This window comes from Balaenoptera physalus (assembly GCF_965194825.1).
Source record: "Balaenoptera physalus genome assembly, chromosome: 6".
Classification (NCBI taxonomy): Eukaryota; Metazoa; Chordata; class Mammalia; order Artiodactyla; family Balaenopteridae; genus Balaenoptera; species Balaenoptera physalus.
This window is the reverse complement of record NC_138885.1, coordinates 53,259,494-53,286,270: the sequence shown is the minus strand read 5'-3', so window position 1 is coordinate 53,286,270 and position 26,777 is coordinate 53,259,494. Positions and strand designations below refer to the sequence as shown.

Below are 26,777 nucleotides of genomic sequence, written 5' to 3'. Positions count from 1 at the left end.
GCAGCCGCCATTTCTGTTTCTCTTTTTTCAACCTAACTAACACTGTGCACCTTCCCCAGGTGTTCCTGAGGACCAGCCCTGCCCAACCCACCTGCCCCAGGGGGCCCCTTTAAAGTGGTTCTCACTCTGCCCCAGCCAGTGGGTAGCCCCAGCCAGCACTGGCACCCCTCCAAAGTGGCTCCCACTCCAGGGAGCTAGCTCAGCATATCAGCATGTCTGCAACAGTTCCGGCTGGCCTTGCAGCCAGTTGAGCTGGGGACCAGCCCCACACATCAGTGTGCCTGCAGCAGTTGAGGAAAAACCTATCAGCTGGCTGGACCAAGGGGTGAGCCCAGCCTAGCAGAGTACCTGTAGCAATAGTGGTCTAACCACCACAAGAGGGCACACACAGGGGTAGCCCTGGATATCCTGGCTCTTGTGACCAGGAGGAATTGTGATACTGGACCTCACAGGGGACTTTCTATATAAGACCACCTTTTCAGGACCAGGAGACATAGATGATATGCCTAATGCATAGAAACAAACACAGAGAGTTAGACAAAATGAGGAGACAAAGGAATAGCTTCCAAATGAAAAAAACAAGACAAAAACTCAGAAAAAGAACTACACAAAATGGAGATAAACAATTTACCAGGTAGAGTTCAAAATAATGGTCATAAAGATGCTCACCAAACTAGGATGAACTCAGGGAGAACTTCAAAAAAGAGAGAGAAAATATAAAAAAGAACTAATCAGAATTGAAGAATAAAATAATTGAAGTAAAAAACACACTAGAGGAAATCAACAGCAGATTAGAGGATGCAGAAGAACATATCAATGATATGGAAGACAGGATGGTGAAAATCACTGAATAAGAAGAGCAAAAAGGAAAAAGAATTTAAAAAATGAGGATAGTTTAAGGGACTACTGCAACAACATCAACTATCCAACATTCACATTACAGGGTCTGTAGAAGGAGAAGAGAGAGAGAAAAGGACAGAAAATCCATCTGAAGAAATAATGGCTGAAACTTCCCTAACCTGGGGAAGAAAACAGATATCCAGGTGCAGGAAGCACAAAGTCCCAAATAAGATGAACTCAAAGAGATCCACACCAAGACATAATTAAATGGCAATAGTTAAAGATAAAGAGAGAAAAACAAAAAGTCACATACAAGGGTTAATATGCCATAAGGCAATTGCCTGATTTTTCAGCAGAAACTTTACAGGCCATAAAGGAGTGGCATGATATAGTCAAAGTAATGAAAGGGAAAACTTACAACCAAGAATACCCTACCCAGCAAGATTATCATTCAGAATTGTGAGATAAAGAGTGTTCCAAACAAGTAAAAGTTAAAGAAGTTCATCATCACTAAACTGGTCTTAAAAAAATGTTAAAAGGACTTTTTTAAATGGAAAAGAAAAGGTTATAACTAGAAACAAACAAACAAATGAACAAAATGATGAAATAAAAAAATAGCAGTGGTAAAGGGAAACATATAGTAAAAGTAGTGGACCAACCACGTAAAAAGTCAGTATGAAGGTTAAAGGACAAAAGTAGTAAAATCATCTATATCTAAAATAATGAGTTAAGTGATACACAAAATAAAAATATGACCTCAAAAACATAAAATGTTCAGGGAGGGGAGTAAAAAAAGTAGTGCTTTTAGAAAGTACACAAACTTAAGTGACCATCAGTTTAAAATAGACTGCTATATTCATAGGCTGTTATATATAAAACTCATGGGAACCACAAACCAAAAACCTGTAACAGATACACAAAAAATAAAGAGAAAGAAATATAAACATTACACTAAAGAAAGCCATCAAATCACAAGGGAAGAGAACAAGAGAAGAAGGAAGGGACAGAGAAGAACTACAAAAACCGCCAGAAAACAATTAACAAAATGGCCATAAGTATGTACCTGCCAATAATTACTTTTAATGGAAATGGACAACATGTTCCAATCAAAAGACATAGGGTGGCAGAATGGATTAAAAAACAAGACCCATATATATGCTGCCTACAAGAGACTCACTTCAGATCCAAACACACAAGTGAAGGGATGGAAAAAGATGTTCCATGCAAACAGAAATTAAAAGAAAGCTGGGATAGCAATACTTCTATCAGGCAAAATAAAATTTAAAATACAGACTGTAACAAGAGACAAAGAAGGGCATTACATAATGATAAAGGGATCAATCCAACAAAAGGACATAACTTGCAAACAGCTATGCACCCAACACAGGAGCACCTAAATAGATAAAGGGTAACACTGACAGCAATATGATAATAGGGTCTTTAACACCCCACTTACGTCAATGGACAGATCAACCAGACAGTCAATAAGGGAACATTGACTTTAAACAACACATTAGACCAGATAGACTTAATGTGTGTGTATATACACACACACACACACACACACACACACACACACACACACACACACACAGAAAACTCCACCACCCCAAAATAGCAGAATACATATTCTTTTCTAAGGCACATGGAACATTCTCCAGGATGGATCACATGTTAGGCCACAAAACAAGTCTCGATAAATTTATGAAGACTGAAATCACATCAAGCATCTTTTCTGACCATAATAGTACAAAACTAGAAATCAATAACAAGAAGAAAACTGGCAAAACCACAAACACCTGAAGGCTAAACAACATGCAACTAAACAACCAATGGGTCAATGAAGGAATCAAAGAAGAAATAAAAAAATACTTTGAGACAAACAAAGTGGAAACACAGTATTTCAAAATCTATGGGACTAGGCAAAATCAGTTTTAAGAGGGAAGTTTATAGTGATACAGGACTACCTCAGGAAACAAGAAAATTCTGAAATAATCTAACCTTGCACCTAAAGGAAGTGGAAAAAGAACAAAGCCCAAAGTTAGCAGAAGGAAGGAAGTAATAAAGATTGGAGCAGAAATAACTAAAATAGAGACTAAAAAAACAATAGAAAAGATCAATGAAACTAAAAGCTGGTTCTCTGAAAAGATAAACAAAATTGATAAACCTTTGGTTACACTCATCAAGAAAAACAGAGAGGGGACTCAAATAAATAAAATCAAAAATGAAACAGGAGAAGTTACAACTGACACCACAGAGGACTTTAAGAGATTACTCCAAACAATTATATGCCAACAAATCAGCCAACCTAGAAGAAATGGATAAATTCCTAGAAACACAAAATCTTTCAAGACTGAATCAGGAAGAAACAGAAAATCTGAGCAGACTGATTGCTAGTAATGAAATTAAATCAGTAATCAAAAAACTCCCAACAGACAAAAGCCTAGGCCCAGACTGGCTTCACAGGTGAATTCTACCAAACAAACAAACAAAAAAGAAAAGTTAAGACCTATCCTTCTCAAACTAATCCAAAAAACCCCATGCTTATATGGTCAATTAATTTACTACAAAGATGCCAAGAATATGCAATGGGGAAAGGCAGTCACTTCAATAAATGGTGTTAGGAAAACTGGACAACTACATGCAAAAGAATGAAACTGGGTCACTTTTTTTTTTACAACACATACAAAAATAAAATCAAAATGGATTAACGACTCAAATGTAAGATCTGAAACCATAAAACCCTAGAACAAGACATAGGCAGTACACTCTTTGACAACAGTCTTAGCAATATTTTTTTGGATCTGTCTCCCCAGGCAAGGACAACAAAAGCAAAAATAAACAAACGAGACTACCTCAAACTAAACAGCTTTCGTACACCAACAAAACGAAAAGGCACCCCACTGACTGGGAGAAGATATTTGCAAATGATATATAGGTTAAGGGGTTAATATTCAAAATACATAAAGAACTCATACAAATTAACATCAAAAAAACCAAAAAACAACAAATAATTCAATTAAAAAATGGGCAGAGGACTTGAATAGACATTTTTTTTTAACATCTTTATTGGAGTATAATTGCTTTACAATGGTGTGTTAGTCTCTGCTTTATAACAAAGTGAATCAGTTATACATATACATATGTCCCCATATCTCTTCCCTCTTGCGTCTCCCTCCCTCCCACTTGAATAGACATTTTTATAAGGAAGACATACAGATGATCAACAGACACATGAAAAGATGCTCAACATCACTAATCATACGGAAATATAAATCAAAACCACAATGCGCTATCACCTCACACCTGTCAGAATGGTTATTATCAAAAAGACAAAGATCAAGTGTTGGTGATGATGTGGAGAAAAGAAAACCCTTGGGTACTGTTAGTGGGATTGTAAACTGGTGCAGCCATGATGGAAAAGAGTATGGAGGCTCCTCAAAATATTAAAAATAGAACTACCATATGATCCAGCAATTTCACTTCTGGATATTTATCTGAAGATAATAGAAGCAATAATTTGAGAAGATATATGCACTCATATGTTCACTGCACCATCACTTACAATAGCCAAATACGGAAGCAGCCTAAGTGTCCATCAATGGATGAATGGCTAAAGATGTGGTATTCCCTTGTGTGAATATTACTCAGCCATAAAAAAGAATGAAATTTTGCCATTTGCCACAACATGGACAGACCTAGAGGGTATCGTGCTAAGTGAAGTAAGTCAGACAATGACAAATACCATATGATTTCATTTATACGTGGACGCTAAAAACCAAAACAGAAACAGACTCATAGACACAGGGAAAGAAATCAGCTGTCAAGGGATGGGTGTGGGGGGATGGTTGGCAAAAATGGTGAAGGGGCTTAAGAGGTACAGACTTCCAGTTATAAAATAAATAAGTCATGGGGACATAATGTACAGAACAGATGAACCTAGGGGCAGGGCAGGAATACAGACGCAGACGTGGAGGATGGCCTTGAGGACACGGGGTGGGGGAGGGGGAAGCTGGGGCGAAGTGAGAGAGTGGCATGGATATATATACACTACCAAATGTAAAATAGCTAGCTAGTGGGAAGCAGCCGCATAGCACAGGGAGATCAGCTCGGTGCTTTGTGACCACCTAGAGGGGTGGGATAGGGAGGGTGGGAGGGAGACACAAGAGGGAGGAGATATGGGGATATATGTATATGTATAGCTGATTCACTTTGTTATAAAGCAGAAACTAACACACCATTGTAAAGCAATTATACTCCAATAAAGATGTATTAAAAAGAAAAAGAGAATAAAATCAACAATATCCCAATAACTCTGTACAGTGACAGATGGTTACCAGACTTATTATGATCAATTTTTAATGTATATAAATGTCAAATCACAATGTCATACACCCAAAACTAATATAATATTGTATATCAACTATGCTTTAATAAAATAAATAAATAAATAAATAATCTTACATAGATCAAGTACAAATTGTAAGATACATTATTCCATACTGGTCACCCTAACAGTAAAACTTAACAGAATTAGAATCTCAAAAAATGCAAACACAAACAAAATCAACAAAATTACCCCCAAGTAATATGATCATCTACCCTCTAAATGTTAGTATCTGTTTCTTATATTTTTATTTTTTATTTATTTACTTTTTGGCTGCACCGTGTGGCATGCAGGATCTCAGTTCCCTGAACCCGTGCCCCTGCAGTGGAAGCACAGAGTCTTAACCACTGGACCATCAGGGAAGCCTATGTTTCTTATAGTTTTAAATGCAATACCTCAGAAAACTGAATATAGAAAAGGACACAGAGATGTTAACTAGAACACTAAAATATTAAATCCCCATGTACCCAAAATCTAATTTGAAGATCTAAATAACTGGGTTTAGAGTACAGGGTACCTATTTTGTGCTTTATAGTTCAGTAAATATAAAAGTTACAGTTTTACAAAGTTGGTTAAAGAGGTTTATTTAATATGAACTGTAAAACAACCAAATTCTATACTATGAATAAGGTCTTCAGTCATTTTTCTACTTCTATAGTAGAGTCCAATGATAATGTACACCTGCAAAGACAAAAAGATACTGAAATCTCTTCTGAATCACTAAAAGGAAATTAAATTGTTTTCAAGATAGTTTTTGCTATTATTTACTGTTTCTTTGAAAACTTGTAATTCACAAATTGTATACACCCACATAAATATATGTACATACAGCTACTATACCTCAGATATACAAACGGGTCATTTCCTAATTACTGAATAAAGTATACCTTATTGTAGTATGGTGTGTCACAATTACTAATTATGCATTATTTATGCAATCTTTCAAATAAATGTCTTTTAAAAATGTCTGCTTTGTGGAATGGAAGCAGATACTAGTCAAATTTACCAGAGAAACCCACAGAGACTTACAGGATGGAGTTCATCATTTCATGATCAATGCTGTAAACTACAATTAAACAGTTGGCATGCTGTTTAGCACAATCAGAACATGAAATTGAGAGATTTTTATGAGTAAAAATGGCAAACAGAATATGAATGCTACTTCTTTAATCTGTGTACTGAAGAACATGTGTTATCTTTTTGAAAAAATCACAAACATGTTTTCTGGGACACCAGAAATATACTATGGGAGATTTTCAAACATCAAATTAGCATCTTCCAAGAAAATGAATGTCTACAAATATAGAACTTGAATAAGCTTCAAGGTGGAATGAAATAATCTCCATCTGTGATTAAGACTGGGAGATTTGTGGAAGCATGGTCCTTCTTGCCTGCTACAGTTCGTCTGAGTGCCTAAATATTACCCAAAAAAGGGCAATTAATTAGAAAAAGTAGAAGGCTGCAGCTAAGAAAAATATTAGCATGTAAGGGACAATAATGTTGTAGGGCTATGAAAATCTGTTACATTACCCATCCCATTAAGCTCACAGTAAAAGATGAAATACAAAGTGAATTATTTTATCTTTTCTGTGATGTACCTCCCAAATACATACCAAGTATGCATAAAAATATGCTCAGTAAAAGGTCTAAGCCTTCTTTAAATAACTTGAAATACTTAAAATGCCTCTGCTTTGTTAATCTATGTGTCTGTTTATGTTATATGAAATGACAGAGGTCTACACTGTGTGTAAAATCACCACTGAAACAGGAACCTAGGGATCAGTAAGGAGATTTTTAGTATGTATAACCCTGTAACTAGTCTTTCACAAACCAGCAGGCTGCAACCTTATGCTAGATTCTCCCTGTCCTGAGTGGCTACAGCGTTCAGGGGTTTGCCCTTACATAAAAGGTAGTGTAGTGTGGGTTTTGGCAGGCATCTTGGGATGGTAATAGCACACAATGTTAAGGCAGATGATACTTTCTTTGACAGTTAAGGGAATTGGGTATGTCACATTTCTTCCAACTCTGGCCTATGAGTTGAGGTCAGGCTATCACACTCAGGTGCAACACTGTGAAAAATATGAGTAGAGAATTTAGTCTTATGGGGACTCAACTTCCTGTTTGGCCCTGGGACTCTCACTTCCCGTAGCACCGTAGGCTCAGGAGGGAGTCTACTTTCCACAGAGCTGCTGCAGAAATATTCCAGTGCCTTCAATGGCTAAGAAGTAAAGCTCTCAGCCAAATTCTGGAAGGGGACCTGGAAAATGGTCCCCAAGACTTGTCCTCTTCAGTAGCTTCTCTGATGCACAAGACTCATTTCTACAGCAGGTAACCTTATTATTGGAGGCAATGAGAACATTGGGAAATCCTGTTTCAGAGTGAAAATGTAAATAGGGTGATGGAAGCATGAGGCATAAGAACATTCTTTAATCCACATAAGACAGAGATGGATATTGACTGATATCTTAAGAATACTACAGATACTTGGAGTTTGTTGACCCAACTACAAACTACTACATACATATGATATTCTTTCAAAGTTGGGTTTTAATGGAAGTAAAGACTTAGAAGAACGAGCAGAAGACCATGTTTCTTGAAGCTATTTCTAGTCTGGTTCTCTTGATATATCTAGATTTTTGGGTCTTATGCATGCTTATACTATCTCTTAAATATTAATAAGACAATGGCCCTAAAATTTTTACTCATACGGAAAACACTGTGTGAAAAGCCTTGGAAAATAGAAACCATTATTAATGAAGTACCTTCCAGTTCACTTTAAACCTTGCTCTAAACATCAACTAGTCTGCCTTAAAATCCACTGTAGAAGCTCATCTACCCAAATTCAATCTCATAGTTTAAGCAAACTTCGTATCTGTATAAAGTGGTATAAAGTACTTTATTTGATTTCTACAATGACAAATCTGAAAAATAGTTTAGGTTTGTATGCCACCAGAGAGCTCTCCTGTTCAAAAACATTTTAAAATTCCTGAATTCTCTTCAGGGATTCAAAACGATTAAAACTAATTTTTAGGGGAAAAAATAGGAATTTCCACAAGTAGTCATATTAAGATGAGTGTTTATTAAGTATTTTTAGTCTGGGTACTAATTAAAATACAGTTATTAAACCTACCATAAAAAATTCATACTCTATTATACTTATAAAAGGAAAACTATAAAAACAAGAAGTTTAGAAATATAATGATGAAAAGAAATGGATCACATCTGCAAAGTGTCTGAGTTTAACAGGCGGTGTTCATAAAAGGCCAGAGGGCTCTCACTTCCTAACGAGTAACGCTGAACAAAGAATAAGGGACTTGCTGTGATGTAAAAAGTGTAGTCTATGGAAAATAAGTGCTCAAAAACCAGTCAAATATTTTTCCAAAGGCAAATTTTGTTCCTTTTGGGGAAAAGATGTTACCAAATATATAAATGAAAATATTTGATAGTGGGAGATACATTTCTTCTGTTTAAAAAAAAAACCCAAAAAAAACCTTCTCTAAAGAATTGCATACATATTCACCATTAAAAGAAATGAATGGGTCTTGTGAAACCAGGTTTTTCTGTACTTTTCTACTGGATTATCTATTTTGGTAAAGATTATCAAGATAAAGCTAAATGCAGGCTAACTTTGGCATAAAAATGAAATGTGGAGTTATAGATGGTAGCCTTTTTAATGTTTCCCAAAGTAACAACTGTAAACTAAGGAAGTGGGGCTCTGTGTTGAGGAGGTGGTAATGGAAAAAAAGGAGATTTCGGACTTTACAATTTCTATTTTATTTTAGCTAGTTAATAGATTATTTCTTCACATATCACTAAAAGAATGAGAAAATTTAAATATTTACTTGACATGTTTGAATTAAACATAAAATGTTAAAGGCTAAAGCTGGATATTTGATTTTTACATGAAGTACTAACAATATTTAAGCTTCTGGGGGATGTGTTCATACGTCATGAATAACTGGCTCAGGACATAAAGATACATGTTGGCTAAAGCAAAATGCGAATATTCTTATTTGGTGGCACAAACAGAGTGATAAATGTGGAGTTCCAAGCTGATGCCCAGCACGCTACAGGTGATTTTGCTTAATAAGAATTTTAATAAAATCCCACCTATGTGGAAACTCAAATTAAGTACCACCCACTGGCTGGGGAGCACATGTCACTGTCTCATAGTTGGTTTCATTTCTGTTAGGACCAGCCTTCAGAGTATGGGCAACAGCTTACTGGCTTTAACACATCTCTCTGATGTACAATTTAAATCCCACTACTGTGAACCCTTTATTTAAAGAATTTGTATTTAAATTTTTTTAAATTAAATTTTTCAAACATATATAAAAACAGACAAAAGTACAATTAACAACCCCCCAGAATTCATGATTACAACATTATACCACACTTTTACGATCCATTTATCTTTTTCCTTTCTTCTGTTAGAGAATTTTAAAACAGACCTCTCATATCAGATGATCAGAACTCTAAATACTTCCATTTATAGCTCTATAAAATAAGGACTTCACAAAACTACAATTATTCCATAATGCCGTATAATGAGTTCATATTCAGAACTTTCCTGATGTCTCAGAAATGTCTTTCTTCAGTGGCTTGTACTAGTCAGGCTGAAATAAGGTTCACTGATTGCGTTTGTGATTGTTACTTAAATTCTTTCCATCTAGAAAGGATTTCCCATTCCTTCATTTTCACTTTCTTGGCTCACTGCTGGAACCATAGCAATAAACTCATAGGATGCACCACATTCTAAATTTGTTTGATGGATTTCTCACGGTGGCATTTACACATCCTCAAACCTCAAATTTTCTTGTAAGCAGAAATTTAGAGCTAAAAGCTTTCAGGTCAAACTTTTGTGGTTAGAATACTTCATGAACAGTGCCGTGTACTTCACATGACGTCACATCAGAACTTTTACATTTGCTCAGATCAATTAGCCAATTCAAGTGGTGGCAGCCTCATCTTTGTATTTTCAAGTTCACCATCTTCCTTTCTACTAATGCAAGGATTCTCAACCTTGGTTGCACACTGCACAACTTGGTTGCCTGGCGTGGAAGTGGAGGGCGTAGAATTTAGAAACTACTGCTAACTGAGTCCCATGCCCAGAGATTCCAATTCAATCAGCCCAAGTTGTGGTATGAATAGCAGGATTTTTAAAAACTCCCAAGGTGATTCCAATGTGCAGCTAGGATTGAGAATATAGAGGTTTTTGCATACACTGACAAACTTTGCTTGAATGAGTGATTTCATTAGGGGCTGTAAATTGGTGATTTTTTTCTAATTTTATTGTTCTTTCTACATTTATCAGCAGGAATTCTTTGGCATATTTTAGAAATCTTTAGATAGCCAGCAATGACTAGGGTTATTTGGTGATCCTGAAATAAAATCTGTACAGGACAAGCGGGATAAAATTTTAATTCTTCTCTTTAATTACTAGTAACTAAGTTGATTTAATTATGAGTAAGGCAGTGGTTCTCAAACTGCAGAGCGGAATCAACTGGGGAGCTTTAAAGACTTGATTTCTGGTTTGGGCCCCAGACTTTTGGATTTAATTGTGTATCGGGAGGCCTGGGAATAATATTTTAACAGCTCCACAGGCAATTTTAATGTGCAGCAAAGTTTGGGCACCTCTGGAGTGAGGTGTTGGTACCCAAATCACCTCCAATAGTGATAGTGTTTTTTGCTTGTTTTGGTAGTCGTTGTTGCATTTTTGTTGACAGAAAAATGTATCTGATCATTTTGAGCCTGATACGAAAAGAGAAGAAACCAAAGCTGATAGGTATCATGACAAATTTATTAAATTCCAAGATCAGGCTTATCTCCAATTTCCATAAGAATGAATCAAATAATAGAATGGTCAGTGGTATGCTGAAGTCTCCATGCAATGTTCTGATTTAATGAATATTTAATAATTATTTCTGTAAATGATTTTACTCTATTTAATCTGTAGATAGAGTTTATGATACAGGGAAATTTGAAGCAATTTTTTTAAAAAGCCTAATAACTTATTAAAATTTTAAATACTCATGAGGATTTACACTTCGTATGTTACTACCCTCTGGTAGCATGGGAAGCATGATAGGCATGACACTTGGTATAGGTAGGAATATATGTTTGTGGGGACCTATTTGGACCCTGAGAGCTGGCATGAAGATTATTCTAAACTAAAGATATGTGAGATTCAACAGATGCAGAAAGAAGCCTTTTTGGAGCTTCCCTTACTTCACTAAAAGCAGAAAAGTCCTGGGAGTGAGGTTGCCGTGGATCCCTTCTGGGGGAGTTTTATGGAATGAAAAAAAAAAAAAAAAAAAAATCGGAGCGACCACTTGCACCTGTGTAAACAAACATCATCACAAACTGTCTTATCTCCTGTTTGTTACCCTAGAAATCCACTTGTTCTTCCCATAGAAGCCTCTTCTGCCTGCTTCCTCTCCCCTATGTTAGGTATATAAACCCCCAAACCTAGTCAACCCTAGTCATTTAGGGAGCTACTTCTTTTTTTTTAATTTTTAAATTTTAAACTGTTGGTGGGAATGTAAATTGATACAGCCACTATGGAGAACAATATGGAGGTTCCTTAAAAAACTAAAAATACAATTACCATATGACACAGCAACCCCACTACTGGGCATATACCCAGAGCAAACCGTAATTCAAAAAGACACATGCACCCGAATGTTCATTGCAGCACTATTTACAATAGCCAGGTCATGGAAGCAACCTAAATGCCCATCAACAGACAAATGGATAAAGAAGATGTGGTACATATATACAATGGAATATTACTCAGCCATAAAAAGGAACGAAATTGAGTCATTTGTTGAGAAGTGGATGGATCTAGAGACTGTCATACAGAGTGAAGTCAGAAAGAGAAAAATAAATATCGTATATTAATGCATGTATGTGGAACCTAGAAAAATGGTACAGATGAGCCGGTTTGCAGGGCAGAAGTTGAGACACAGATGTAGAGAATGGACATATGGACACCAAGGGGGGAAAACTGCGGTGGGGTGGGGATGGTGGTGTGCTGAACTGGGCGATTGGGATTGACATGTATACACTGATGTGTATAAAATTGATGCCTAATAAGAACCTGCAGTATAAACAAACAAACAAAACAACTAATACTAAACTTTCATTGGGTTATTTGTATGGAAATATGTTAATATAAATGTTTCAGACATTACATGAAATTTCTAAAAATCTTATATTTGTATTTGTATGGAAATATGTATGGAAATATGTTAATATAAATGTTTCAGACATTACATGAAATTTCTAAAAATCTTATATGTTCTGGTATAATAAGTAATAATCCTAGTTATTACTTTAAAATGTATATCTCAGAAATAACTAATGTTCTTGTCAACTGCATTATTATGAACTTTCATCAAATCTTTAACAGTGGTCATTTTTAAGTCTTTTGTCATTTACAGACAGTTCTGGGTGTACTCTGATGCTTTTGCAAATATGTTCCTATAAAAGGCTTTCATCTTCAAGAAATTCATGGAAAAGACTCTGACAAGTACAGGTTTCTGGTAACTGACTGTACTGCTGAACTGAATGAATAAGCATTTTCAGAACTCTAATGAAAAACTGATGAACTCATAAAAGTGCTAACAAAAGATCAAGATGAAAAAACAAATTAATTACATGGGACTGAGTGAACTGATGAGGATGAGTATAATTTTTGTGACTTTCTGTCTGAATTAAAAAAAAAAAAAAAATCCCACAAGGACTCAGAGGCAAAGAATATACAAATCAATTTTCACTGCAAAGTAAAGGAGCTGTTACAGTGGAGGATTACTGGACTGAATGTCAATATTATGACATAGTATGAGTGTGTTTCATGTTTGGTAATTGCAATCATTGTTGCTTTTGTTGTGGTCATCCATGTACAATGCTTGGTGTCAGTCTATTTATCTCTTGTAAAAATAAAATGCAGTGTGTGTGTGTGAAAAAAAAAAAAGCTTTTAAAATATTTATTTATTTATTTGGCTGCACTGGGTCTTAGTTGCAGCATGCTGATCTTCGTTGAGACACGTGGGATCTTTCGTTGCAGCGTGTGGGCTCTTCATTGCTGCGTGCGGGCTTCTCTCTAGTTGTGGCATGAAGATTTCCTCACTCTAGTTGTGGCACGGGTTCCAGAGCATGTGGGCTCTGTAGTTTGCGGCACGCAGGCTCCTAGTTGAGGTGTGCGAGCTCAGTAGTTGTGGCACGTGGGCTTAGTTGCCCCACAGCATGTGTGATCTTAGTTCCCTGACCAGGGATTGAACTGGTGTCCCTTGCATTGGAAGGCGGATTCTTCACCACTGGACCACCAGGGAAGTCCCTAGGGAGCTATTTCTTTTGTGAGTTCTCATATGCATATGATTACTTAGGGTTTTTGAAAAATTATTATTAATCTGTCTATTGTCAGTTAAATTCACAGGCCCCAGTTACTTAACCTAAGAGGGTAGAGGAAAAATCTCCTCCCCTGCCACATACTGTTAAGCATTTTCGGTGGGCAATTTGACACTATTTGCCAAAATAAAAATGTATACACCCTTGCCCAGGCAGTTCCCCTTAAAAATGTAATCAACAGAGACACTCAGATGTGCAGTGAAAAATTTTACCACTGCTTGTCAAAGTGCAAAATTGGAAAAAACAAAATGTTCACTAATAATGGACTGGTTACATAAATTTTCTAAACAATAGATAGCTATTAAAAAGGAGGCAGATCTTTATAAATTGACACAGAAACACATGCATAGTTTTACTATGTTGTTAAGGAAAAAAAACTTAAGTCATAGAACAATGTATAACATATCCTCATTGTATTAAAAACAAAACAAATGCAAATGTGTGGATATTTACTTACACACACACACCCCTCAGATTTTGTGTGTGTGTGTGTGTGTGTGTGTGTGTGTGTGTGTGTGTGTGTGTAGGTATGTGGAGAAATGGCCATGGTATGGGTAGACGTGGCAATGAAGGAAATTTTTACCTTTTACTCCAAATTCTTCTAGACAATTTATTTTAAATAAGAAGCGTGCCAAAATAAACAAACAAATAAACAAAAAACACACACACAAAAAAGCATGCCTTACTTTTGTAACAAAACATGAAAAAGTGGTGATTAGGAAGCTACAGCACTGCAATTGTGGTAAGAAGACTATAATGACTGTGTTACTAAAAAAGGCCTGAAAAAATAAGGGAGGAAAAACTTGGGACTCCAAGGCCAATATTAACAGAAATTCATATTCCTCTTGGTATTTGGAAGAGAAGCAGAAATAAAATTTTGTCATTTATACAATTTATAGTCCTAATAAATCATAACATTCAAAATCTGCAGTAAAATAATAGTCCTTTATACATGATTGCTAATTTAATATTCTATTTATGAATATGTATGATATAACTTCCTACTGTGGGCACAGACAGCACACCAGCTCTGGAGGCTGCTCCTTGTTCTAATCTGCAGGGAAGAGGAGGGGAGGGGTAGATTCTCAGGCTGACGCCGCTCCCCTCCCCTCATTTTACACATAAGTACCCAAACTGGCAACTGCCTAGACTCTAGTAATTTTTCCCCTGAAACAGAAAAACTGTGAAATTGTGATCTGTGACAAAATTCACAAATTCATAATATTCACAAATTTACAGGATGTGGCTGGAGGATTTAAGTAACAACACATGATCACTTTGACAAAAGGACCCAATTTATGGCTTCAACAGCTTCTTTCTGGTAGGTAGGGAACATGGTGTTTGGTTATTTTTATGACTGAATTGGTGTGCTTTTTCAAGAGGTAAGTCCAAGGTTTTTTTCTTTAAAAGACATCCTCCATAATATAATATTTTCCATCATGAAGAAGTATAATTACTTGTGCATAAATTTGCATTCTCACTGTCTTCAGGTCTTTACCTATTATTCTAACATATATTTTCTATGATTCTGGAGTTTATTTTTCTATTTTATTATATGGATTCTTAAAAGCTACCTCAAATTTTGGTGGAACGTAAGAGACTGTACAAATACATACATCGGTAAGAGATATGAAGACATGAATAGTGGAAAAATGGCACACTAACAAAAGAGGAAACAGGAACCCTAAGACAACATTCCCTCTTCCCTCTTTTTCAGCAGAGTATACATAAAGACACCCACAAAATCCAAGGTCATAAGAAATGCAAGGCTAAGGAAAAAACAAAGCCACAGCAGAAAATAATAAACTCCTCTTCATAAAAGACAAGAGGAGGTCCATTTATGTTTTTAGAGAGCAGACATGTAATGCTGGTAAGCTAGAAAATACAGAATAATGAAGAGAGATGGCAACAGAAAGGCAAGAAAACAATAAAGCATACGTGCTTAAAACAACTTTATTATGTCCAGGGGAGCCTCTCCTTAAGATTCCTTCCCAATCAGTCTAGGAAAATAAAAATGTTTTGTAGAATGGATGATTCTTCCCCACACTTGGGGAGGTTATCTCTTTGAGTGTCCAAGGCCTTGGCTTTCTGCTTTGCAACAGCCTGTGATCCTTGGTACAAGTTAAAAATCAAAAATCAACCAAGCAACCAATCAACCAACCAGAAAACACAAGTAAGCTGATTCTCCTGAATTGAATCATAAATGGAAATCTTTTCTGCCTAGGGCATCTTGAGCTTATCCTTAGAAAATGACTCTCCAGTAAGTTAGCTATTTAAAAACAAATTCAGCAGTTGGTCTCAATTTCTGGAATTTCAGTGGAATATTACTGAAAACTCCTGAGCAGGCAGGGATCTCTCCCAGGTAGTGATCAAACTATTGCCTTGCTAACAATTCACCTTATGGCTGAAAAGATTTTCAAGCCAAATTTGTAATAAACCACACACACACACACACACACACACAAGGTAGAGAAATTGTCTTCAAGTAAATCTTCAAAATATTAAAGAAAAATGAGGAACAATAACAGACCTTCAATCCTAAATCCTTTCAAATAATCCTTTCTTATTTAGGAAACCAAGATAATTGAATAAAGATGTTTCTTTTGTCAAGACCTAGCCAAAGACAAAATAGACCAAAGACCTTTTAAGTATTTTTTTATATTTAAGCCACCCCTACCTCATTCTGGGTGGGACTGCCGAATTCTAAAAACAAGATTATTTTCATATTACATTCAGTGTCTCTGCGTGCAAACTGGTAAAGAGAAGATAACAGTTAAACTTTACAGGAAAAGTAGCAGCAAAACTGTCATTTCATCCCGTTTACTTACAATCAAACTGCTAAAGGGCATCTCTAACTGCTCAGAAAAAGGAATATGAAACAAATCAGATTTTTCTCTTTTATTCATACAATTAAATTTCAATTTTCTACCCTTATCATTAGAGCTTATTGCCATGGTTACAATTTAAATACCTTAAGTATGGCTGAAAAGTAGGCAAATTTAAGAAGACACACAAGAAACATTAATGTAATTAAAATAATAGAGAGTAGAATAAATATCAGTTGTGTTGGCTGTGTTTGAAAGTTAATATATTTCCCCCTCCCTGCAAAAGGAAAAAGGGTAAGTAAAACTCCCAGGTTGGAATATGAGTTTGGGCAGCAGTATACTCTGACCAAAGTAAGGGATGAAGTATAGTTATCGGTTGCGAATTATGAATGCCGCTGTGGTGAGGACAGATGAATTACTAGAGTTGTACTTCCCTAACACTAAAGTATCTGGGGAGCTATCTGGCATATATTAAAAAATATATGAATATATAATATTTATATATTAAATGAAATATATATATAATATTTTATTTATAATATTTTATCTATCTATCTATATTTTATGCATTAGTAAATCATGAAGATGGTGGTCAAATGACTGAAGCTGAGTAAATGCACTGCAGGGAAGGATAGGTAGAAAGGATGCCAAGGGCCCAGATGTTCCCTCTCCATCGTGAGTCTTCACAAGCGCATTCTCTCCATATGTAAATCAATGCAATTACACACTGTGCCTGCCTGGCTTTTGGCAGTTAAAAAATCCACAACTGCCCCCTCCAGCTCAGTTCAGTCAGGATGTTTCTCCAGCTCTACTTCAGGCAGCACTGCTGGCATGGCTGTATCTCCTTCATGGTTCCAGCTAATGCTGGAAAACTCCCCGGGCCCCACCTCCCACCACTGCTCCAGTTTGGTGGCAAAGCCACCCAGCCCCTTGTCCCTGCAGTCTTAGACATGGCAGCAGCTTCCAGGAATGACCACTCCTTTGGGTGGTTGGGCCCTGACTAACACAGCTATTCTCCTTGGGCTACAAAGAACTCTCACCTACCAAACACTAGCCCTCCAAGAGAAAAGGGCAACGGCGGGATATCGAAACATTTTGTAGATAGAGATATAAACGATGACACTCGTGAGGGAGTATGAGAGGACTGGCCTCATATACCTAAAGGGAGGGAGAATGAATGCAATCTTTTAAGGAAGGTAACTTGGTAATACATTTAAAGAGCCTTAAAAATGTTCATATAGTTTGAATAGTTTTCTTCCTAAAAATCTAGCCTAAGGTAAATCAAAGCTGCAGATATAATTTTATACATAGGGATGTTTACCATAATGTTATTTATTACGATGAAAAGTTAGAAACAACCTAAATGTCCAAAAATAGAGCTATGGGTAAACATGGTATACACTTGTAGTTTTCCTTCACAGAATCCACCCCTGTCGCCCCCAATTTTAAGTGTATAGAGTTATATATCTCCACTAGACCTGAAACACTTCAGAGGGCAAGGATATTTGTTTTAAACATTGACAACTATGTGCTAGCCAACTAGACTCTCAAGAAATATTTTCGGAATAAATTAATGATGCAGTATTAAACATGAACTTACAGGAGAATTTTACATTAAATGGTACGTGCTTGCCATAGCCAAGTAGCAAATGCACTGTGTATTTTTCTTTAAACCGAATTTTTCAACTCTCTTTTTAACAGTTCATAGCACTGCTATTTCTCCTGAGGAATGTTTAAATCAGGTGACTTTTTGCTCAGACGATTTCCAGTGGCTCCCAATGACGTGCAGGAAGTTCAAAGTCCCTGGTATTTACAGATCTCTATAATCTGGCCCAGTGTGGCTGTCTAGCCTTTGCACATCTTATCATCTCTCAAACTAGTTTTAAATGTTCCCACGAGACATTTCTGTCGTCTCTTCTGCTGCCCAATGACAGTGCTCTCTCCACAGCCGGGCTGCTGGTCAAGCCCCAGGCTCCAGGCTCATCCTCTCTGCAAAGCTATCTCAAAAGTGGGCTGTCCATTTAATGACAATGTTTCCCACATAATACTTACTTGGTAGTTAACCATGTCTTATTTCATGCCATGTCTTTCCTTGTATTAAACTGCTTCTTGTTAAGTAGCCTTTCACATGTCTCTTCCTAATCTATGGTTTGAGTAAAATACTACATTTCTTGGGAATAGCTTCTTTATAAAACGGCAAATTGCCTTGTATCCACTATAAATAACACCAGAATCCTGGTGCCAGGTTCAGGTAAACTCAGATACCAGGCATTTGGTGATTTAAGTTTTACTCAATTCAAACCTTGTTTAAAAACTGCTGAAGTATTTAGATATCAAGGCCTATTCTAGCATTTACACATTGCTGGCATTGTCCTTTACATTACGAGAGGGGAGGGAGGTGAGGGGCGCGTGTGTGTGGAGCCCAACACTGTCTGACCAACGACATGTATAGTACTTGGTTCATGATGTGGCTACTCAGTAAGCGTTTAATGAGTGAAGACTGAGTGTGAAGATATCAAACACCTGTGAAAGCGGCAGGCACTCTCCTCAGTGCAATTCATCCTTGATATGAGGTGAATTTAGGGTAAAAAGAAGAGATAAAGAGACTACGTTAGAATCTTCCAGACTATTTTAGAAGCTATCAGGTGGTCTACATCTGGATACATAAAGAAAATGAACATTTCAGGCAACTCTTCTCTTGAGTATGAGAAACACTGTAAAAGGAAAGACCTTGACTTATATAACCGATAGGGAACTTACCCAGATTATACAACAACCTTTGGGAGGGCATCCCTGAATTTCTTTATGATAAAAAATTCAGATATTGAATTGATATTAAAAATGTTTTGATGCCCAATGCTTTAACTTCTTTACAGCTGGCATATGTAAATCTATTCAAGTATGTTAAAAAAAATTAAGCATATTAAGAAAGTACTACTTCAAAGCAAAGCAGCTCAATATTGTCACTATTAAAGGCTTTGCTTGGCTGATTTCACCAAGAGGTAGTAATTTAAGAGAGCAGGCTTTTTATGTGCAAAATTAAAGGAAGATATTTTATATGATTAAAAACTCATACCTGTTGATCTCCACGGAAATGACTTCTCAGTTGAGCTAGAGAAAAAGAAGGAAAAAAAATGGAACATTTACTTCCTTTGTCATAAAATTTAACTTTGGATCTGTTTTGCATATAGACATTTAATTTTCACATTTAATTATATAAAAGTATAAAAACCTCAAACAAAATTTAAAATGACTGTTCTAAGTTAATTTTTAGACAGTATTTAACCCTCCACATCAATTTGGGACAAAACTGTATTTCTTGGAAATTAAGGCAAGTTATAAAATGACTTATAAAGTTGTAAAACGACTTACAAAATGACATAAAAAGTATGATTCTCCTTGGATAAGACAAATACAATAGCACAACTAACTGTGACCTTCATAGTACTTATATGAAGTACTACACTGCTTTGTGTGGAATAACTAATATGAAAACTACATATAGGGCTTCCCTGGTGGTGCAGTGGTTAAGAATCTGCCTGCCAATGCAGGGGACACGGGTTCGAACCCTGGTCTGGGAAGATCCCACATGCCGCGGAGCAACTGGGCCCGTGAGCCACAACTACTGAGCCTGCGCGTCTGGAGCCTGTGCTCCGCAACGGGAGAGGCCGCGATAGTGAGAGGCCCGTGCACCGCGATGAAGAGTGGCCCCCGCTCGCCGCAACTGGAGAAAGCCCTCGCACAGAAACGAAGACCCAACACAGCCAAAAATAAATAAATAAATTTATTGAAAAAAAAAAAAACTACATATAAATTAAAATAACATATATATTATACTGTACAACATATACATTAAAAAGAACCAAAAAGGTTGTTAAGAAGTTCATTCAATTTACTTATTTTCAAAAGAAGCCCTAGATGCTATAATAGACACATAAGTTAACGGGGTCATTTTGAACTGAATGTTGCCTTATAAAATTTAAATATCCTAAACCTTTATATCAAAATATAAGGTTTTACAAGCTAGGAGAAAATTTTAATTGTATATTTTTCTTGGTTTATAGAGTACCAATTGTAAAAATGTGTGCATAAAAACATATCTGTGCCTCCCTGGTCCCCCACCCCCCGCTTAAAATACTCAGTACGGGAAAGCATGGTACTTAGGGGACGGTGTGGTAGAACAAAGGTACAAAAGGCTGGATTATTAGGCATTTATTAAATGTCAGAGTAAGTACCTCACATATATTATCTCCTTTATATTATTCACAACAACCTAATGAATAGGTACATTATTATCTTTACAGATAAAAAAACTGGCCAAAGTCTTACGCTAGTAACTGGGAGAGCTGGGATTCAAACCCAGGATGGTTTGATTTCCAGGTCAGGGCTTCTCACCACTGTGCTATACAGTAGAAGAGCTTGTGATCCCATTTTTGCATTAAACACACACACACACAATATGCCTGGGAAGAAGTCTAGAAAAATGAAAACCAAAGTGCTAGCAGTTATTTCTGTGGGGTACAACTAAAAGGAGTTTTTTCCTTTTTAAACATTTGTACTTTTTTTCTGGAAATCAGAAACAAACACATATTGAAGTATTTTGGAAGTATTTATTAAGTTTATGGAAAAGGTATGTGACTTTGGGCTTAAGGAAACTCTGTAACTTAAAGAAAGGGACATCCTTTCAGTGCTGTAGGTGTAAGATTTTAAGTCCTTGTTTGTTGCTTGATATTCCCCCCAAGTCATTAAGTGGCTAATGAAACTCTTCCTGGTTAAAAACTCTAGATTCAGTAAGAATTCCCTGAACTTCACTTTTGTCTGTGATTTGCCTTTTTGTCACCACAGGCGGAGCAGCTCACATTCCAGGACCTTGAACTAGCTGCAAGCAGGGGGGCATGCTCTCAGTGAATGGAGTCACTTAATGCCAATCTTCAGCACTCCGGTCATGCTCCTGTACCTCATGCACTCCTAACTGATTTCAAAAGGGACTGACGGGGAAGAAAAAAAGATGAAAATTTGGTCAAGTATCAATAAAGGCACTTCTGTCTTGTTCCTGAAGATAGGTCATCACATTCTTATGACTTCAAAAGTGGTTTCCTAGATTGAATTTCAATTTCTCTTCAATATGTTTTTATTATTTAATTCCATTATCTAAATTAGTTTTCTAATCACTGAGGTTGCTATTACCCAACTGTGCTCCTATTAACATGTTCATATTTTTTGTCAATATTAAAATACATGGTAAATCAAACTGCCATCCAGAATTGTTTAATATACCTCAAGTTTCTTGGGAGTGATAAAGTCTGTTATCTTCTGATTGAAATTTACATAAACTTTAATGAAATATCTTTACAAGATTTTTATTCTTGAAGTTATAGATCATAGAATATAATTCATCTCAACTGCTCAAATTGGGCGAGGGTTGAGGCTGTTTTGCGCATCTCTTTAGGTCAAGTGCCCAGCATACTGCCTGGCACATAGAAGACGCTTAATATATATTGCTGCTGTAACACAAATTGTGAAAAAGTAATACCGGGTTCTTCATTGTTCTGAAAGATCAGGTGTATGTAAATTATTACTTACTACTTTGTTCGAACAGGTCAAATTATTCTCTCCCACTCCAGGTAGGAAATTCCAGTAGCCTCATTGCATAACAATCAGGCAAACAGCATTTTTGCTGCTGAAAAGGCCTTTGGTCATCAAAATACAATAAGGTATTCCTAGGTGAAGGCAAGGGGAAGTCTCCGTTAAAATTATTTTTCCCTACTCTATTCTAGACAAACAATAAAAATCACTAGGAAAGTAAGTTAATATTGAGGATTAAAAATAAGCAAAAAGTTCCATTTTGAAGACTATATATTCAGCCCATTTACCTTCAAACTAATTCCACAATTTTGTGTGATAGCTGGTCATTACATGTTATTCAGAACAGTCTGTTTCTTTCTGAACCACTTACTTTATATGATTCTCAAATTGTTCACCACTCTGGGATTCAGGGAGCACGCAGTAAATATGTGCAGTTTTGAAATGCTGTTGTAAGTCACTGAATGTTTTAAGTCACTTTTATTGGAACAATAAAATGAGAGGCAGCTCCACATTAGACACAGGCGTATTCCTTCCTTCCTCTCGCCTTCCAGCCATCTATTCCTAGAAACACTTCCCCAACTTTTACTGAATGTCTGCAACGTGTCTACAGGCACTGTGGCCATGAATGACTCCATCCCATTCCCTTTCACTTCTCATCTGAAGATGCCAAGCAGTTTATGTTCTAGGATCTTCCACTGGAATGTGAAACATTTTAAAATACAAGAATGGGATCATCCACAATAACTCTGTTTCAGTGGGAAGATGTATTCACAATTTCTAATAACTTAATTATCAACAACCTTCTAGAATGAAATCCATTTGTAAGTCTGGGACTGTTTGGTTAGATAGTGAACAGCAGTTAGAAGCAAGTTCATTAGCAGATTAATAAATCAAGGCAATTCATTTTAATGTGAAAAAAATCTTAGTTTTGTTTTAAGGAGAAGACACCATGTCTTCATCACAGTATTACATGAGAAAATGCAATAAATCACTATAAAATTCTGTACACTGAAGAAATTATATATTTTTTCATTCATAGACATAAATGAAGGCAAAATTACCTTTGTTGAATATTTATGGCTGACTTTGAAACCCAAACCCCCCTCATCTTGATATCCCATGCTACGTGTGAGAAAACTAGCCTTCTCACACTCCTCTGCAGCCAGAGAGCCGGCCCGTGACCGAGGGTCTAGAAGGAGGCACGTGAGGCGAGGCGGTGGCACCGCGGGGAGAGTAGCGGGGGCACTGGGCCTGGATACCCCGACTCAGAATCTGGCTCTCTGGGCTTCCTGGAGGTTCTGAAAATTGACACCTAACAGCTTCTGATAAGTTCCTTTCCTACTTATACAAGCCAGAGAGGATTCTACCGTTTGTAGCTGAAAGTTCTGACTGATGTTTTATGACTGAAAACAAATGCAAACAGGCCCTCTGAAAAGAGCTGAAACCTCACTCCTTAACTCTTTACCTGTATTTCCAAGTGCACACTGGATATAATACATTTTGTACTCAACACATTGAAACCCTTTTTTCCCCCAAACGAACTCCCATTTAATCATCACCACCTAGTCACTCACACTGAAGAACATGGAGTCATTTTATTGTCTCCCCTACCCTGCCCGCCTCACTAGCATGTAAGCTCCACGAGGGCAGGGAAGTCTGCCTTGTTCACAGATACACCTCCAGAACCTACGACAGTATCTGGCACATGGCGCTCACTCAAAACATACACCCTCTGAATTCATCCCTACCACCAAGGACACAGTTCAGGCCTTCATCCTCTCATAGTCTTTTGGCTGGATCATTCTTTCAGTCTCTTTCCCAACTTGTCTGCTCGGCTTTGATTTCTCATCCTTTCAGGCTCTCTTCCAGGCTGCTGCTACAGTGATTTTTCAAATCTGAAAACATTCAAACCTGAAATTCTCCTGATGCTAACGCACAACAGATCCTTACAGGATAAATTTCAAACATCTTAGTTAGTATGGCAGAGATTCAAACATCTTCGTATGGCACAGAAGGCCCTCCACCACCTGGTTCCTTCCCGTTTGCCCTTTCCCACACAAACCTGCATTCTAGGCACTTCTAATTACTTGCAGTTTCCTCACATACCAGGCTGCTCCACGCTTCCAATGCTATTTTGGGGGTAGAATATGTAGGAACACAGTCTGGAAACTCAGAATTACACAAATTCCAGAATGGTATATGTGGTACAGTGTAACAATATATATGCCATACACCCATGAAATGGAACACTCTTAAGTTTACCTTCACTTTGTATCACTTAATAACAGGAATATCTTTGGAAAATGGTCTAAATTGTCACTACTCAATTTCCTCCTGATTTCCTACTGTGTCAGATGTGAGCTTAAGTGGACAGCAGTAGGTAAACAGGAGGGGACGGGGGAGTGGAGAATTTGATGGAGCTACACAGTAACTTTACCATGTCATTTCCCTCACCTTCTCCCTGGTCTACATGGGTCTCTTTCTATCACTAGTAAAGTGCAGGCTACTGTCATTATTCTCCTATAAGATACACTGAATTGGGACAGAATCCGAGTTATTTCACTGTTTTATTTAAAAAAGTCACTGTGTTAAGAAATTTTATACACACACATATGTGTACACACACAGCCATAATAATGTGAACCCCTATTAGTAGTTCAAAAAATTAAGCACAGCCAAAAACAAATTCAATTTCACTTGGCATTAAAGGACAGGAATTACTGGAATGAATATTCTAGAAACTATTTGATTTATGAATAGAGCATGGGTGTGTACCACTGTCTAGACCACACACCCTCCACAGCATCCTCTCTGGTGAGCACTAATCATCCTTCGAGAATTAGCTTGATGAAAGTTGATCACTTCTTCCTTTACATCAAGAATGTACCCATTAATCTATCTCGAGTTTTGTTTTTCATATGATTGTAATTGCAGGATTTGTTTACCTGTTTCCACTACCAGACTATGGCTCTCCTGAGGGTAAAGATTGTGTCTTAATTCTATCTGCATCCGACCAGCATTGAATAGGATGCTAAATAAATGATAGCTGACCTTAACTTTTTGGGTTGCTCTTTATTAAGGCTAATCCTATGTTATTTTAGAAATTGTTTCAATCATTCTACCAAGGAGATTTTGGCTCTTTCTACATCTTATAGAAAAGATGTCTATTGTAAATATTATAGGAATCAATCCAACAAATATTTATTGATCATCTACTGAGTTCCAGACATTGTTAGAGGCTGGGGTATAATGGTGACAAGAGGCAAAGCCTTTGCCTTCTGCATGCTCACAATTGTCTTGTAATTACTCATTACTGTACACATGTGACTCCCCCACTGGATCACATGCCCCTCAAAGGCAAGGTGTCAAGAGACTTTTGAAAGGCTGATCTTAAAGGCAGAAACCTGTAAGAGAGTACTCTGATGAGTCCAGCAGTGTTATGATTGAAGAAGCATTCACATATCTATAACAACCCAAAGTGTGAAACATTTGTCTTTTAAAATAAAAACAAGACCGGGCTTCCCTGGTGGCGCAGTGGTTAAGAATCTGCCTGCCAATGCAGGGGACACGGGTTCGAGACCTGGTCTGGGAAGATCCCACATGCTGCGGAGCAACTAGGCCCGTGAGCCACAACTACTGAGCCCATGCGTCTGGAGCTTGTGCTCCGCAACAAGAGAGGCCGCCACAGTGAGAGGCCCGCGCACCGCGATCAAGAGTGGCCCCCGCTCGCCACAACTAGAGAAAGCCCTAGCACAGAAACGAAGACCCAACACAACCAAAAATAAATAAATAAATAAATAAAAAATAAAGAAATTTAAAAAATAAAAAATAAAAACAAGACCCAGCTCTCCTTCTACTTACCTGTGAAAATGAGGTAAATTGGTATTAGGACTACCCAGGTAGGAATTTGAACATGAAGCCTCCGAGGGAAGAGGTATGTAGCAATGTGAAATGTATTGTTATATTCAAGAATTTGCTTCAGTTCCCACAGATCAAAAATTATAAAGTGCTAGAAATCAGCCAGTTTGGGAGACCATCAATATAATAGTCCACATGTGCAGATAAACCTGACATGTCATGTCTCCCCTCTGTATTACGACAACCTCTTCAAATGGTTGTTTAAACCACCCCAATTTCGCAGCATTACATAATCTATGTATTTCACTATTACAACATATTCTTTCACAATATTTTTTCTAAAATGACCCTTAGGTGATCTTCCTTTACTGAACAGAGGTAATTAATAGATGAACTCTCATTGATCATATGTTCATTAATCTTACTATAAATATTTTCAAAACTGTATGTGTACATTGCTGGCCTGACTTTTTACTCTTGACTTCCCTATTAGTTTTACTATTTTGAGCTCTGACCATAAATGTTGAGTTCCACACAAAGGTTCTGTATTTCTGGACATTCAGATGGCCGACAGGCACGTGAAAAAATGCTTGACATCATTAATCATCGGAGAAATGCAAATTAAAACCACAATAAGATGTCACCTCACACATTTCAGAATGGCTATCATCAAAAAGAACACAAACAACAAATGTTGGTGAGGATGTGGAGAAAAATGAACCCTGTACACTGTTGGTGGGAATGTAAATTGGTGCAGTCACTGTGGAAAACAGTGTGGAGGTTTCTCAAAAAAACTAAAAATAGAACTACCATATGACAAATAAATTTACTCCTGGGTATATATCCAAAAAAACAAAAAACACTAATTTGAA

General features: G+C 37.0%; 1 protein-coding gene across 24 annotated transcripts in view; it reads right to left on the bottom strand.

The window, feature by feature from the left end:
* The window catches only part of PKP4 (plakophilin 4), a 248,241-nt gene that overhangs the window by 68,218 nt on the left and 153,246 nt on the right, over window positions 1-26,777 (bottom strand). For 20 of the 24 annotated variants that reach the window (XM_082464927.1, XM_082464939.1, XM_082464941.1 and 17 more), the window contains one exon: window positions 19,538-19,572. The exons of 3 other annotated variants lie outside the window; for them this stretch is intronic. In XM_082464927.1, the coding sequence (XP_082321053.1) occupies window positions 19,538-19,572 (35 nt within the window). Of the gene's footprint in view, window positions 1-16,313; window positions 16,373-19,537; window positions 19,573-26,777 lie in introns of those variants that run through there. One more of the 24 variants, XM_082464932.1, reaches the window with a different exon arrangement.